The sequence below is a fragment of the Seriola aureovittata genome, chromosome 8 (genome assembly GCF_021018895.1).
Source record: "Seriola aureovittata isolate HTS-2021-v1 ecotype China chromosome 8, ASM2101889v1, whole genome shotgun sequence".
NCBI lineage: Eukaryota > Metazoa > Chordata > Actinopteri > Carangiformes > Carangidae > Seriola > Seriola aureovittata.
The window spans coordinates 22,468,427-22,485,686 of record NC_079371.1 but is presented as its reverse complement, the minus strand read 5'-3'; the positions used below and the strand labels follow the sequence as shown (position 1 = coordinate 22,485,686).

The window sequence follows — 17,260 nt, the reverse complement described above, 5'->3', positions numbered from 1 at the left end:
CATAAAATGCACGAAGACATGTGGTAAGGAAATTGGTGTGTGTGTGTGTGTGTGTGTGTGTCATTATGGAGGAATCTGCAAATGTACTGTGTGTATAACATTGATTGTATGTGTGTGTGTGTTTGTGTGTGTGTGTGTGTGTGCGTGAAAGAGAGAGAGAGAGCCTGCGTGTGTGTTCATGTATAAAAGGGAGAAGCTCCTTCTATCTCATTCTCCGATCAGTGTGATTTCTGCAGCGCACAGCTGTCACCATGGAAACCAGGGAGGGAGCAGGAGATAGAGAGAGAGAGGATGTAAGACAGAAATAAAGGGAGAAAATACGATTGAGAAAGAGTTGGAGAGAGAGAAAGAGAGAGGGAGGAAAAGGAAGGGGGGAGTGAAAGGTAAAAAGAGAGAGAGATGAGCATTGGTTGTTGAATGATAGCAGCCACAACAGGCCTTCATGCAGTATCACCCAGCTAACCTCTGCACAGCAGCAATACCAAGCCCAGGGCAACCCTCCGTGTGTGTGTGTGTGTGTTGCAATCAGAGAATATTTAGCAATGCGTGTGTGTGTGTGAATGTGAGTGTGTGTGTGTGTGAATGTGAGTGTGTGTGTGTGTGGTTGCAAGAGTGATTCTCAATAAATCACTCCCTTCCTCCCCTTTCTATTATTTGTTGTCATACACATGCACACACAAACACAGAAACACACACACACACACACACACACACACACACACACACTGACTTGACCTTGTCTGTCATCACTGGTGTTGTGCATTGCTCTATTGGCTGCAGTGAGATCTATTTAAGTATAAATACACCCCTCAGATTCAACAGAAATCAGGTTTCTTTCAAAGACACACACACACGCACACAACTACGCACATACACACAGAGAGGCTGTCTTCCGCTCTAGATGTACAGTCAAGCCTTTTGTAAGATATAGAGGGAAGGGAGTGGGTGTGAGAAAGTCTGGGAGAGGGAGAGAAAGATTCAGGGAGAAGGTTTGACTGAGAGAAGTGAAGAAATGGAGGACGGACAGAAACAGAGAGAAACTGACCATGTATGGAGAGACTGAAATGTATAATAGATAGATAGATAGATAGATAGATAGATAGATAGATAGATAGATAGATAGATAGATAGATAGATAGATAGATAGATAGATAGATAGATAGATAGATAGATAGATAGGGAGGAAGTGCAGAGTTGGTAATGAATAGTTAATGAAGGGCTTGCGGGCAGAACGGTGGGGAAAAGCTTTTCTCTCTGTCTCTCCTTTCTCCTCCTCTTCTTTTTCTTTCTCGGGGCTGGGAGTCGTGTGCAAGTCATTCTGCTCCCCACCTGTCCTCCATTTATCTTTTTTCCTTCTCTCTCTTCCTGCCCCCCACCCCTTCTCTCCTCTCTCTCACCTCTCCCCTCCTCTCATCCATCCATCTTCTCTCCTCTCTTTCTCCCTCTCTCTCACCTCTGCTTCCTTTCCTGTTTTCATCCATCCTGCTCTCTCGCCTCTCCTGCCTCCATTTCTTATCCTCCACCCCTCACCCCACCATTTCTCACCTCTCATCTCTCCCATCAACCTCCCCCCCCCCAACGAGCACACACACCATTAACTGCAGGCTTGTAAAGCAGACTAACAGACACAATTCTCCTGATAAGGGGATTGAGGCATTGATCACATCCGTCCTCTATGAGCAGCTAAAGATTGTATAGAAGAAAGAAAGATACCCCAATGCCCCTTTGAGAGGTCACACAAAGACGCTGTTGGAAGAAGATGCCCTACTGCAGCTTTGAAAGACGAGTAAACAATGGTGAGACTTAATTCTTGTTCTGTACCCCAAGGTTCAGTCCTTGGTCCCATTTTTCACTGTCCATACATGCTGCCACCAGCTTCATTTGTAAATACAGTATCAGTTCCCACTGTTACCAGGGCTTTTCACAAGGATATGGGGCATCCAGCCAGTTGGTAAAAATAGTAAAGTCCGACCGATATTGGATTTTTGGGGCCGATGCTGATACCGATACTAGGGAGTAAAAAAATTCCGGCATATATATGTATATATATATATATATATATATATATATATATATAAACACTTGTAGATGTAATGAAATGCAGAATATTTTACAGTTTTACAATAAACTTTTTTTTCAGACACAATCCTCTGTTTATTCCTATATAAATGCATCAGTAATCACTTTTGACCAGGTGCAATGATTACATTATGTGTCCCAATTACCCAGGTGAAATGAAATAAATCAGATTGTCACAATCATTTCATGGAAAAAGGGAAAAAATATTTTATTCCAACTTTATGAGCAACAGTGTGTATATATATATATATATAACTTGAATGAGAACAAAGGATCAAATATACATAAAATGCTGCCTATATTTCTAACTTGACTTGACCTGAGCATTTCCACTGAATTATTGCTTCTAAATAAAAGTATTCATATCAGCACATATTGGAGAATATATGCGCCGATACTGTTAGATCTGTGATAGGCAAATATCGGCCGAGGCTCTAAAGAATAGCCTGGAAGTGGTGCCTGGAGAAATATTTTGGCAATAAAAGCCCAAATTTGGTGGCCTCACGCAGAATTTAATGCCACTGTTCCATCATATACACATAGATATTCTTAATTATTGCATATTTGAATGAGTTTTCCCACCTGATTTTAAACATGCGTTGAATTATTATTAAAAAAAAAAAAAAAAAGTACATATATACTTGATCATGTATATTACTGCAGGAAGTTCCATTACATCATATCTTATTGTTAAACCATGATTTGAGGCATCTGACATTAGTTTCCATAATTGGAACATAATTTTAACCTGTTGAATTACAGTGTGAGGGTGAGGCAGCCCACATCACCCTCATATGAAAAAATAACGCATCTTAAAGACGGCTCTGCTGTAAAAAGCTCAATGTAAATATAGATCATTCATTCATTCGTTCATTCATTAAGCCCATAAATGTCTGTGTAGCATATATGGAAATCCAATGCTTTCAGTGGACTTTTTAATGCTTACTGTGCAATCGTAAACCTCTCAGCTAAGCGCACACACACATTCGTATAGAGCAGGGGTCAGCAAGCGAGTTTGGCCTCGGGCCAATTATTTTCTAATCCATTAGATGGTGGGCCGGAACGCAATCAAAGGCTAATTTAAGAAATTGATTGATAAAAGATGCAACTGGAATTTGCTTTGTCCCTGTTCACATGTGTGGCATTGTGGCCCACAGTCGCACATAAGTCTGACTGATTTTTTTTTCATAGCACACATTGCGTGTCTGCTATTTCAGAGGTCCGTCAAGCAGACAACAGAATCTGTTGAACTTTGGTCAGAACTTCTCAGAGTTAAACCTCTCAATACCTCAAAATAAACCATTGCTGCAAAAAACAAACTTTCTCATGCTTTTATTTTGAGTGCATAATTGCTAAAGAGGAGGTGATTCTAACTGTTGCTGCCATGACGGAGATCTGCTGTAGCACCAGGTGCTGTCCAACTGTCCAACCAGTTTTGGCCTGCGTGACAACAGTTGCCGACCACTGATAATATAACGGATGGGTCCAAAAAACTCAGAAACCAATAGTCATCACTGTTTCCTTGATCATTCCACAACCTTAATGGTATGTTTATTATTTCAACCATGATGACCAAGGTCCTCTAACCTTAAGGAAGTACCTAAGATTAGAGTGTAGGTATTTTAACCCACATCCTAACCAAACTGTAACTGAACCATGTGTTTACTACTGTAATGGTGCCAGCAAAGGTGTGGTACACCTGTTACTGCTATACTCCATGTGTAATGGATTACTATTAATGTATTGTAACCGTGACGACAATGGACAGATATCACCAATGTGATTAGGATACATCTTCTTGGGATTATGAATGTTTGTACAAAATTTAATGGTAATTGAATATTTGTCCAACTATTTCACTCAAAATGGTGACTGTTGAACCAACTTACTGACCATCCAACCAAAATGACCATTCCACCATTAGGGCCGTGCTGCTAGCGTGGCTAAAACAGTACATTTATTGAATTTTTAAGGACAACTGCAAGTCACACTCTATGAAGGTGTCTATAAAGGTGTACTCCGCCAATTTTACATGCCAAAGTCAAGTTACAACTACAACTCTGCCTGTGAAAAGTTGTTTCTGGAGGAGCTTTGACTAGTCTGAGAAAATAACAGTGACAGCTTGGCAGCTACAATTTTTTCTGTCTGTGTTATAAACTACAGTTGTTGGGTGTTGTATTATGGGATTATTGAACATATTACACATTTCCTTATTAAAAATAGACAAAGACATACTGATTATTCCAGAAGCATAAGTGAGATGAAATAAAGGAATAAAATGATTTATATAATACTTGATGAAATTGTTTCATGGCTCCACCACTTTATTATTCCAGGCTTCTCTTGTACGGTGGCATCACTTTACCAAAAAACATCTACATGAGATAGACACAAAGCAAACCAACCTGCACAAGTGAACGAGAACAAAATGTCAAGACAACAAAGTCAACTCCAGGCTAAAATGGAGATTATCAAGAGCATCAAGAAACTGACCCCTGGGGAGAGGAAGAAATATCTCAGAGAAGAAATGTTTAGAGAAATAGAGAACAAGCAGAACAAGAGCTAGTCTGGAAGAGCTTCAGGAGAGAAAAAGAGAGAAATGAGAGGAAAGAGACAAAGAAAGAGAAGGATTGAAAAGGCAGAAGGAAAGAGTGGAGGAGGAGGCAGGAGGCCAAACAGAGAGAGGAGGAGAAGAGGAAGGCAAATAAACAAAAGGCCCTGAAGAAAGAAAAACAGAAGAAACTGGTGAAAGAGAGGCTTCAATGGAAAAAGGTGATGATGGTGGAGGAGGAGGCCATCACTAGACCCAGATTCACACTGAGAGATCTGGAAGGAGCAGCAGAGGAGACGCGAGGAGGCTGAGCTCTGACGGGTGCGAAGAGTAGAAGTCAAAGCCAGCTTAAAGTGCTTGACCTCCGAGGTGAAAAGCCAGGAGCAAAACTCTAACAATTGGGTTGGAGAACAGAAAACCCACAGGGAGACCGTCCAAGAGGAGCTCCACCCTACTGAGTCCACCCACCACCCCACTGCTGGAACAAGCCTCAAGTCTGAAAGTATTTCTCACATCTGTATCCATTTGTTTCAAATGCCCTTTTTTCTACTTATTTAATGCTGCATCTTCTCGATGCTCATCACTTTTTTTCCCATGAAAAAGAAGCAACACCAAAATCTTCTCCGGCCCTGCAGTGGCTGCAGGAAAGGCTGAAGTTTGGACTCAAGCTTTGCTAAGACTCAGGATCAGATGGAGAGGAAGAGGGAGGCTGTGGACGGGACAGGCACTGGAGCCATTTGTCAGAGCGGGTCGGCAGCTACCACATGTCCAGAAACAGCATCTTCAAAACGTCTCTCTTCTGAATGGAACTGATCTTCCTCAAAACCTACAGCTACTGCTATTACTATTATAAGTCTCATTATTATGACTATTAGTCTTATGCATTGGGAACTTGCATTGTGATATGTAAATATTTAGAAGAGGTAAACTCTACTCGACTAGAGCTGGGTATTCAAAGATAAGAGGAAAGAGGCTAAAGTGAACAAATTGTGAAGTGCCCTGTCACTGCCGAGCTCAGAGCACATTTCCTCCACTCTGACTCATAAATGTGTGTTGCCTCTGACATGTGGAACTGGGAGCAGACTTCTCTGTCAGGGAAGCAAAATTCAAACATTTCAAGTTGTGTAGGTCATACAGCGGTTGACAGAAGTTAAAACTGACCTCCAGCATGTCACAGAGGAGGGTCAAAGTTATTTTGCAAGTCACAGCTAAGCCTCCAGCCTTTGATATGAAGTCGCTACTGAAATCCCGAGTTGAGATTCAGTTTTAAAATTTGAGCTTTGAGTCCGATACAAGTCATTGAGCACCTTTCACCGAATTTGAGGCCTTTTTAATTTTCGTGGTTTTATTCATGGCAATGTCGGCTGGTTGGCTTCACAGCTCAGAACTAAAGTTTGGTTCAAACACTGGACCCTGGAGCCACCTCCATGTGGAAATGACGGATGTGCACTTTTCTGGAGACACACAAAAACTGAAGACCCACTGTAGCTTGAGTGTTTATCAGTCTCTCTACAAAACAGACACAAGCTAAGACTGTCAAATCTGAATTAGCTTATTTGGTTCTTAACTAGTAATTCTTTTCCTTTCAGAAGGTGGAAACTGCCACATACAGTGTTATTTTTTGAGTTTTTGGTGTTGAATCTTTTCTGTTGCAAAAAAGAGGGCAACGTTTTATTAATCTTTTTTGGGCATTTTGTGCCTTTATGATAGAGTTGCCAATAGACAGATGAGAGAAAATCAATGTGCGGTGGGTTGGGAAATAACATGCAACAAAGGTCCTCAGTGAGACTAAAACCAGGGATTTTACAGTTCATGCTCAGCGCTGTTAACCCCAAGGCTTTCAGGGCAGTTTGTGTCTGTGCACCAGCTTTGCACAAATCATTTAACCTTCTTTGTCTGTGTTGTCAGAATGTGTGGGTTGTTTTGTTTCACTACATGGACATACTAAACAGTAAGGAGAAGAGGCTATTGTTTACAGCTCATCTCAAGGTAAATGCTTTACATTTTAGTAGGTGTGTTTGAGTTTGACATATGTCTAGTTTGCTTCCTTGTTCACTGGGGCAGAAACGAATCCTAAGAAAATTAATGTCTCACTAGCCTCTTGGCCTTTTGTTTGACTGGCACTACTGTGCATTGAAGTCCCACTGGCTTTTCCATATCCACTCAAATGAACGTAGTGCACTGACAAAGGTTTATTGAGGATTAAATCTGTACTTGGCAACTTTGCATGTTGGCAGCACCAAATAGCAGTGACAGGACCCATTTTTTAATTTTTGAAGCTGATTTCCCAGAAATCCTGTAATATAACCTCAGTAAACTGATCACTGCACGATCCTCTACCAGCCGATCAGCCTGTGATGCTTTACACCAAAGAATCAAGCGCAACACAAGATTAATTGTGAGTGAGCCCAACATTCATTGGACAGAGTGCTCATTTACTGCTGGTGAAGAGACGGTTTGTATCTCACTCTTAAGCTGTGTTTTGTCATTTCCACTTGGTTAATAAGAGACAGTACTTGTTTCTTTTTAGCAAATAAGAGAGATGCAATTTTAGGTTGATAAGACAACCTAGCCCAAATGTTGCCTAGCCCTGATTTAAAATATGGTTAAAGCACAGAAGAAAGGAGTTATTTGACTTCTGACTTCCTCTCGACCCTGGTCAGAGGAAATTGGGGGTGTTACAATTGTTAGCTAGTGTAAAATTAATTAAAATTATCAGCTTTCAGTAATAATTTATGAAACTCAGAATGATATGGGGAACAAGAGAAGAAATGATTGCACTCTCTGTCTCAACCTTCCTATTGCAGTCTAACACAGCTTATCTTAGAAAACTCTCCCTTACTTTACAACGTGATTATAATTACAGATAATATAAATACTGATGAGCCGTGGAGTCAAACAGAAGACGCACAAATCCATACTCAACAGCTGAAATGTAATGCAGTGGTTTCCAGGTGACACATGGCAGATAAATGGACGACAGTAATGAAGACAGGCAGTAGACCTTGGTGAATGAGGTTAATAAAGGTATTGATATCCTGGACCACTGAGAGGAAGGACTATAACCCTGGAAACAGCAGAATAAATTGTCACATGCACCATGAGCTATTTTACCTCCAGTGACAAATGCTCTGTATATGTTCTAATGTTGAGAATTACAAGGGCACAATTATATATATATATATTATATATATTATATATGACTTATTCACTTTTGAGTATCAACAAATCCCATGGAAAGAATAAAAACACTGATTAAAGTATTGCCGGTGTATTTAAAAAGTCTGTTGTAGTTTATTCCTCTGTGACATTGTTGTCAAAAACACAACAGTGAGAGACAGACTGGCATGTTTATCGTTCATTTTGACTTAGTTTATTTTCAGTGGATCTCACATACGTCCTTCTGCTGCCAGAAACGCTCCCTAGAAAACTACAGCACCCAGCTGTTTTAGGAAATGACTGAGCCTTTTTAAAAATGAATCTGTATATTTGTTCAGTGGCAACCCATAGGCTTAGGGCTGAGTGCTGCATACACGATAGAGAAAATGGAAAGTACTGACAGATGGACTAATGCATTCTGGTCATTAGGATCTTTTCATGGGATTTGTTGAAAATAAAAATATAGAGACAATAACCTGCCATATCCTTTAAGGAATCAGGTGTTATGTCTTGCTGTAGGCTAATATGGGAGCATGTCACATTGTTTTACGACAAAGCCAAACATTCAACAAGGATATTTGATTAACATAAATAGCAACATAACATCCTCTAATCTCACTATTTTGTTCATAACTGATGGTTTTGCTGCTTCTGATGCATCTCCTGCACAGCACCAAATCTACAGTGTTTTACCTCGGTGCAAATAGAAACGAGACAAAATCAATTTGTGAGTTGTTGGAATTGTAGCATAATTGACCAACTAACAAATAAAAAACCTCAATATCTTGGAGCAGGTTGACAACGGAAGCTGAAATATCATTTCATAAGTTAGAATCGGTCAATGTTTTACCATCGTCTTCTCTATTAATGAGCACAATGTTCCCTCAAAAGAAAAATCCACTGCTCAAAGGCAAATATGCACTACTCCTGTATGGTCATAGATGTGCTCACACTGAGCCATAAAAAGATGCCAGAACAAACATACTGTATCACATACACAATACTATCAGCCACAAACCTATAATAGTTCAAAGATAACATCTAGAGAGGCAGAGGAGGACATCTGGAAGACAGATGAAGATACTCTACTTGTCACCATCAAAGATCCCCACAACAAAGCGAGATAAAGATAGCCCACCTTTCTGAGCCAAAGATAGCCTCGTATATAGAACCAAAGGGATGTTTTAACCCTTTTCTTGCTCAAGAAAAATGTTTTGCAGAGCATTTCTCTCTGTTTCCGTCATACTGTTCCTCGTGTTTGTATGGACGTGGACTAGAACGGCCACACTGTTGTATTGATCATCACCTGTGAAACACATTTCGTGAGTTTAACGCCTTGATCAAAAGCACCTAGGAGGTAAGAGAGAGAGCCGTTCTTGTTCATGAAGTGTTACCCAGAGTGACAGTTGAAAATGTCATTTTACAACTTCATGAATATCAGGCGTTTGCTGACTGCATGCCAAACCCTTACAGTCTGGCACAGCAGGGCTACTTATTGAGAAGAATGCCAAAGATTGAAAATGGCTTTCCAAGAAAAGAATAGCATGCCTCAGATTCATCGAAACAGCGGTAAACTTGAAATATTTTGATGTTTTATCCGGAATACCAACTGACAAGTTCTTGGCATAAACATTTCCAATTATTCAATTCTGAATTTGATGTCTAATCTAATTCCATGTAAAAATAATCTCGACTGAGAAACAGAGAGCGCATCGGCCAAATCCATCCTGTCTGAAACAGGCACTTTGCTGATGCAGTGAGGAGGGTGTGTGCAGCAGCAGCCGCATGAGTGTGTGGGTGGTGTGTCCTGTACATCTGCATGTGTGCGTTTGTGTGTTTCTGTGTGCGCATATGTGTGAGTGTATGTATGTGTAAGTGGGGTTACACAAAGACCTCTCTCATTCACAAACTGAGCCATGTGGCACTGGGCTGGTCCCTTTAAGAGGCATGTGTCTGAGTTTTCTACTAAGGCTGACTGCTGGAAAAGATGAGTGCTGATACATTATTCACAAGCAAGGACACACACACACACACACACACACACACACACACACACACACACACACACGCTACATAACTGAAGGACACGTACTAGAGTTAGGCAGTCGTGTGAGCTGAGGCACAGAGAAGTGCGCTAATACACACACATGTTGACAAGCAAAGTTGATCAGTATAATGTCAGGAGAACATATAGATGAGCAAAGACACCCTCCCTCATCCTCCCTCCCCACGCACACATACACACACACACACATATATATACATGCAGGCAGCAGAGGGGAGAAATCCTCAGCCTTCTGTTATTCAGTGTGCATAATTTATAGCAGCCCCAGATCTCCCTGCTAATGACAGCACACTGGGGCATCTGCAGCACAGCAGCAACAGCAACAGCTAACTGGCATGGCTCTGCGTGTGTGTGTGTGAGTGTGAGTGTGAGTGTGTGTGTGTGTGTGTGTGTGTGTACAGAGGTATAATGCTCTGTTGAGACAAGGACAGTGAGAGAGACAGAAGGAGAGAGGAACAAGAGAAAGAGACACACAGAGGGTGTCTGAAATAGACACAGATAACGCAACAAAGAGGGGAAAAGGATGAGACAGACAAGTGAGAGACCTCTTGCAACACACACACACACACACACACACACACACACACACACACACACACAAACACACACACAGGTCTTGTCAAGTCACTGATTCAACCAGTGAATCTCCCTGGATGCACATTCATGTTAACGTACAGTATGTACATCATTCTGAGTTCCGCTTTAACTCTGGCTTAAGGTGGAATACATCTTAATTAAAGAATTCACAAAAGTCTTGTTCCCACTAAAAACAGAGTGAGCACATGATTCACATGCACTCAGAAGCCAGAAAACCTACAACCCAGACTCTGTTCGGTCTCTACAAACACTTCCCTCTCACCACTGGCTAATAGAGACAATTGTTCACTACAGACCTGGATGTGGTGGCACCAAAGAAAGCCATAATGAAAGAGTAAATTCACTGGGATTGGTTTAACGACTTGTTCAAGGGTGTGGCCTTGGATATGTTTCCTGTTGTTTTGATGTGCTGCCCCAGAGCAAAAATCTCCTAATTCTGGGATTTGGAGATCAATGCCACAGTGGTTCTGCCCTCCAGCTGCTGTACACACTGATGTGAGCCTGAGCTGAGAGACAGCAGTGCAAGCTAGCTCGAAGAAATTATACTGCTGCTGATAAGGTGCTGATGTTAGACACGCATGCAAACAGAGTCTTATATGAGCAGGTCAGGCAATCAGCATAGTCTCACATGCATGCACACGGCCCACAATTACACTCTGTAAACAAAGACTACTTTATACACACACAGATTTTGACACACACACCAGTTTAAGTGCACATACATTATATTTTAACAAAAAATCATAACTGTTGGTTGATCATTTGAGAGCTGTGAGGTTTCTCAGATTTATGTCACAGACAGCTTAGTCCACATGGTATAGTTCCTTATTTTGGGAAGTATGGGGACGTATGCTTATCCACAGTCATTCACAGTTAGACGAAAAGATCAGTCTTATGTTTGCATGTGAAGACCAGAGCTGAAGATGTGAAGACACGATTAGCCTAGCTTAGCATAAAGACTGGGAACGGGGGAAAACAGTAAACCTGACTCTGTCCAAAATGAAAGATTAAGCCAAGCCACGCCTCTAAGATCATGAATTAACACCAAGTGTTTCTTGAAAAACAACGCCCAGTATTGTAGTGTACAACACCTTCAGCTATAGCGCAGGCTGCCAGATACAGTCGGTGAGCACAGGTTTTGTGAAGACACAATGGTACCAAACAGTTGTTACAGTTCTGTGTTTCTATGGGTCAAACAAAGGAGATACAGTCTGTCAATGAATGACCTTCAGAGGAGTTGAAAGGTGTATTTTTGAACTCTTGACATCAAGCTAGCAGTTCCCCATTGCTTTCAATCTTTATGCTGAGCTAGGTTAACCATCTTACGCAGTTAGCCTGCAGCCAGGCATAAGATTGATGCTGATCTTCTAAGCTCACTTGGGGGAAAAAAATCTAATCTAATCTAATAAACATATTTCTCAAAATGTTGAACTACTCTTGTGATGCTGCTAAGCAAACCTGCACTAAAAGCCAGATAATTTAAGTTAGAGGAAGGTAACACTGCAGTATTTTACAGAATAGCAGTAAATTCATTTTAGACATTCTATGTACAATAAAACTGTCCCTGAATTCAATGAGGTGAAAAAAAGACCAGGCTATTACTGGACGTTTTACAGTATGCATTATTGCAGCATCTATTCGTAATCTCAAAGCTAAAGATCCCTCCCTCCCTCTCTCTATCTCTCTCTCTTTGTTTCTCTCCTCCTGTGTGTGGCTGACTGACAGGAGGCCAAGCATAAGCTGAAACACTCATTCCAGCTACAGTCAGCTACAGCAGGACAGAGAGGGACTGAACGAGGAGAGAGAGAGAGTTGAGGTATGCAGCACTAGATACAGCATCAGTGACAGGAGCATGTTTGGGCATCAGATAAAGCTATTTTAGGAAGAAACTGTCAATGAATCTCAAAAGACATGCCAACAGCAATGATCAGAGAAGACCTACATTACACTTCAGACTGCCTGGGATGTAAGATAGGACTGGTTTGTACTTTTTAACAGGGGAGTGTGAGCAGTCCACGCACTGAAGTTATTTTCACACAGTAAAACAGAGAGCGAGTAGTGAGGGAAAGCAGTGAAGGCCAGTCGAGCTTGATGGAGACATACTGTACTTGGGGTTTTAGTTGTTCAAGACAGAACAAAGGTTGGTTAGCAATTACTCAGTTCCTGCAGCCTTGGTTAAAATATTTCAACTCCATCTCTTTGCTGAAAGCTGCACATCACATCTGATTTTTGGGATGCATCGACTGCCGTGGACAGAGGCGTGGGTTGGGGGATGAGGTGGGGAAGGAGGAGAGGTCATTGGAGTAGCTATGGCAGACTCAATGACATAAACAGTAAGAGGGAACCTGGCCACTCTCACCATTTAATCAACACTGGCTCTGCTTTTGGAGGATGGAAAATAGCTCTGCTATCTTTTATCGGGCAAAAAAGATTTACTGTCTCGTAATTGCGCTCACAGTGAGGGGTCTGTGCTTCTAACTCTAGCTTGCTGTAAATGTCAGCACTCACTGGCAGAAAGTCTGAATTAAAGCTCAAGACAGTAACAGAATGGCCAGTCGTCAGATATTAGCTTAGCATTTACACTGCATTATTGTCTGTATTACTGTGAACAATACTGATATCATTCTGGCCCAGAAATATCAAGAACGGGTCGGTTTAGCTCTAAAATTAGGCAAGTCAGTCCGACAGGTGCTCGTAGTAACAACTTCTCTTTTGTTGTCTTCATACGGTTTCATACAAATCCTTGCCGACACTTTTGTAATAAAGTAAAACTGTTAAATGGAAGTGTATTAGTAAAGCTGTGGTGGCGTTTACCAGCATAAACACAGGAAATGGTAATTATGTCTTGAGGGCTAGTGTTGTGTATTATCCTCCTTAGGTTTGGCACTCCAGTGTTGCCATAGCACATGCTCACTTGTCTTCAAGGTTTTTATATATATGCCAGAGAGTAGAGTATATACTGTCATGATGGAATAAAGTCAAATACATTTGTTAAGTTCTGCTGTGTTCTTGTACATTAAGGACGTGTACAGCTGCATCTTTTATCTTGCACCATTAATTTCCCAGCATTATACACAAACACTCTCTTTTGGTGGGTTATCAGTGTGTGTGGGAGGGCACAGGTGTACCTCCACCCAGTGGGCACACACCACAACAACAGTAAGCAACATTCAAATAACATTTTGCTGTTAACAATTTTACCAAAAACGTTAAATGCCTATAAAACAGAACAGAACAGAACAAAACGAGTCTCAGCTTTGAACGTGTAGACTCAGCACAACACAAACACAGCTTTTTACCGTATACTACTGAAGGAATAGGTCAGATATTGACAACTGAACCCAAAGGCACTGCTTGAATGTGATCCTGATGACAGAAACTGGTAGGGGTGTGTACAGAAGTGGGCGTTCCAACAGTTTGGCTGTGATTGGCTGGCTGTGTTTAGACTTGGTTTTTGATTGGTTAGGCTCAGGGTGTGTGTCTGCTGACACACCCCTTACCAACCCATCTGTGAGCTGCAGTTACTTCTGTCTCAAATTAAACTCTTCGACAGTGTCCTCTCATGCGAGTCTGTTCACTGGCGAGCAGTTGTACTCGGCTGTTGCTCATTCAGTGGCTTCTCCGACATTAGTGCATCCGCCTAAAGACAAGAGCCAGTGAGTGAGTTACAGCTGAGAGGGAGTCCTGTCCAATAAACAGTTACAAGCATTTTACACTGGGAGATCATTTTGCAATACTTTACTGACAATTATGTTTGAGATATACTAAACACACAAGTAAACACATGAAACTGTATTTACGCTGCACAGAGAGTTGTAATGTTTGGATCTTAATACTATAAACCAGGTCCTTACCCAACTGCAACACAGGAGGACTGAGTACAGTTCATAAGTTCACAGTTCACAAACTTTTTCATAAAGCTTTCGAGACTACTAGGCACAATTAATAAAAAAAAAAAAAAAAGATGCATATTTGGGTGAAGTGTTCCTTTAATGTCATGACTATTACTGGACATGGATTTGAGTCACAGACACTGGTGTTAATATAATGCTGTGTATATGTCAGATGCTACAGGTTGCCACATTACATCTACTTTACTATATAGTGCCAACACAAACTCTGAAGTGTCTAATTAGGTTGTGTTTCTCCCTGTATCTCTAGCTTTTGGTATGTGTTTCTGTGTGTGTGTGTGTGTGTGTGTGTGTGTGTGTGTGTGTGTGTGTGTAAGTGGGGACTTTAACCTGAATGCACACTAACCCATGGGGACTCGTGTCACAGTGGGGATGAAAATTGAGTTCCCCAAAGACAGAGACTGTTTTTTGAGGGTTAAGACTTGGATTTAGGGTTAGGGTTAGGTTATGGGTTAGTTGTAATGGTTAAGATTAGGGTAAGGGGCTGGGGAATGCATTATGTCAAAGAGTGTACCCACATGGACAGTGGAAGAGGTCTGTGTGTGTGTGTGTGTGTGTGTGTGTGTTGTGAATCACATTGGAAGTGGGTATCTCTTCCACTGAGCTTATCCTTGCCTGTAAAACGTGTTTTAAACTGTAGCCTGATTGCAACAGCACTGTCATAAATAAATGACTTGATAATTTTAGCATGTCACAGAGGTAAAAATAGAACACCACGTTGTTAGCTCAAATGCCGGATGAACCCTTTGTTAAGGCGTCCGAGTTACTTCCTATTAGGATCTGACGCTTTCTTGACTGTTGGCTTGCATGGAAATTATGTTGATTCTAGATTTGAAAAACTTAAAATTGGAAAATGAGCTTTGGTATTTTATTATCACTTTGTTTCATAACACACATGATGAACCCCAAAAGGTTTTACTGTGTTGCTCTAATAGTTAATATATGAGAAATGTGTCACATTACCACAGTTAAGATCTCATTACTCTCTTGTTTGTGGAGCTCTGGAAACTGGTACTTCCTGTCTGTGTACTTCTCCACTCAGGTTTACTACAGGACAAGCAGGCGCTTTAACACAGCAGTAAATGCTACAAATTGTAGTTACATCATCTCAAAAGCAGTGGAGCACTTTAAATGCTGAAGATACAGGTGGAGTGGATCAGTGAGATAATTTCTTATAAAGTCAGTGTTGTCTTTTAGGGAATAGAGTTAAAAGTAAAAAGACCTTTGCAACTAACAGATTAAATAATATACAATATGCATAAATCACACTGCCTAAGAACCTGGTTCATATGTTAGTTGAGCTGAGGAGCTGAGCCTAATTCTGAAAGACCTTTGTGAAGAAAGGGGGTCAAGTCTTTTTTTCTCTGAGAGAAATGAAGGAAGAAATGTGAGAAAGAAGAGAGAAAATGGGCACAAACTTAATTTGAAGACTAGTCCCACATTTCTTTCTTGTCTCACGTTCAGATTGTTGCATTTATAAAAGCTATTCTGGTGACAATGTTGAACAGTTGAACAGTTTTTCACAGGCCTGTACAGCTGCTGCACATAGTTTTAGCCATATCTCACAGAAATGTGTAATTTTTTAGACTTTGTTATTTGGTGTACTGCAAGAACAAAAGCACAGTTTCACATATCTATGGTGGAAACTGGCAACAAGTTGAGAGATTTGAACTGTTACCACCACCCACGGACTGTCACTGCAGTCAACACTGGCACCGTCAAGATTTTGCCACAATTTCTGATATAAAGCAGCAGCAGACCTGACATCTAATACTGGCTGTAGGCAAAAATACAGAGTTTGGAAAGGAGGTTACCTCAAGACAAGGTTGCTGTCCCCATCACATGCTTGGACTAACTCTCTCTCTCTCTCTGTGTGTGTGAGACACACACACACACACACACACACACACACACACACACACACACACACACACACACACACACAGGAGCGACTGCCTTTAGCTTTGCTTGTGTGTTCCACCTTAAGACTCCACATGCAGGATACTTCACTGTAATGATGTGATGATGCAGATCTCACTGGAATCCAGGATACACCGAAGTTTCAGTATCCACTGCTCACCAGTGCTGGTCTATCCATCAGGAGGAGCCTGCTGTTTGGAGCTTAACCTTAAGTTTAACTTAGATTTGACTGAGATGTTTAACTATCTCACACTCGCGCGCGCGCGCGCACACACACACACACACACACCGATTCAGAAGACATGTAGCCTACACACACTTCTCCCTTCATTATGGGTGACCGGGTTATGGAGGACTGAAGTGTCAATCGGCTCGCATGCATGGACACACTGTATAGACTACACACGTGCACGCGCAGCCAGAGAGCGGTGACTGTCTCCTTACATCACCATGGCAGCTCCAGTGGCCCTTATAGTGCGCTGTGAGTGTATGGCAGGTATAACGGAAAAGCCTTAAACTTACCGCAGTCCTCGCACAACACTCTCTCCACATCCTTCTTCAGCTCCGGCTCGCTGGCGTCCACAGGGGCGTACGATGCCTTGAATACCAAGGGCTCGGCGGTTGGGTCCATGAAAAAGATATATCTGTGGTCCTTCTCCACCGTGGTGCACGGGGCCTCGGAACCGAAGTCCCCGACGGTCACGAGCTGCTCCCTCTCGAGGCCGCCGCTGTTGACGGGCCACACGTCCAGCACTTTGACATTCACACTGTAGGGCTCCCGGGAGGAGACGTTCTCCGGGGAGGAGCGCACCTCGCCCTCGATGACCACGGCTGATCGGTACGCCTGGTCCTGGAGGGAGTTGAGACTCGGGGCGTAACAGGCGAAGGAGACCCCGATGACCAGCATGGAGAAATGCACTGGATCAAGCCTCATGCCGTCAGCCTGTGCTGTGCTGCAGTGCTGCTGGGCGGCGGAGC

General features: G+C 41.9%; 1 protein-coding gene across 2 annotated transcripts in view; it reads right to left on the bottom strand.

Moving 5' to 3' along the window:
- The window catches only part of nrg2b (neuregulin 2b), a 54,322-nt gene extending 37,100 nt beyond the window's left edge, over positions 1-17,222 (bottom strand). For both annotated transcript variants that reach the window (XM_056382307.1, XM_056382308.1), the window contains exon 1: positions 16,805-17,222. In XM_056382307.1, the coding sequence (XP_056238282.1) occupies positions 16,805-17,216 (412 nt within the window). In that variant the 5' untranslated portion in view covers positions 17,217-17,222. The remainder of the gene's footprint in view (positions 1-16,804) is intronic.
- Positions 17,223-17,260: the final 38 nt, after the last annotated feature.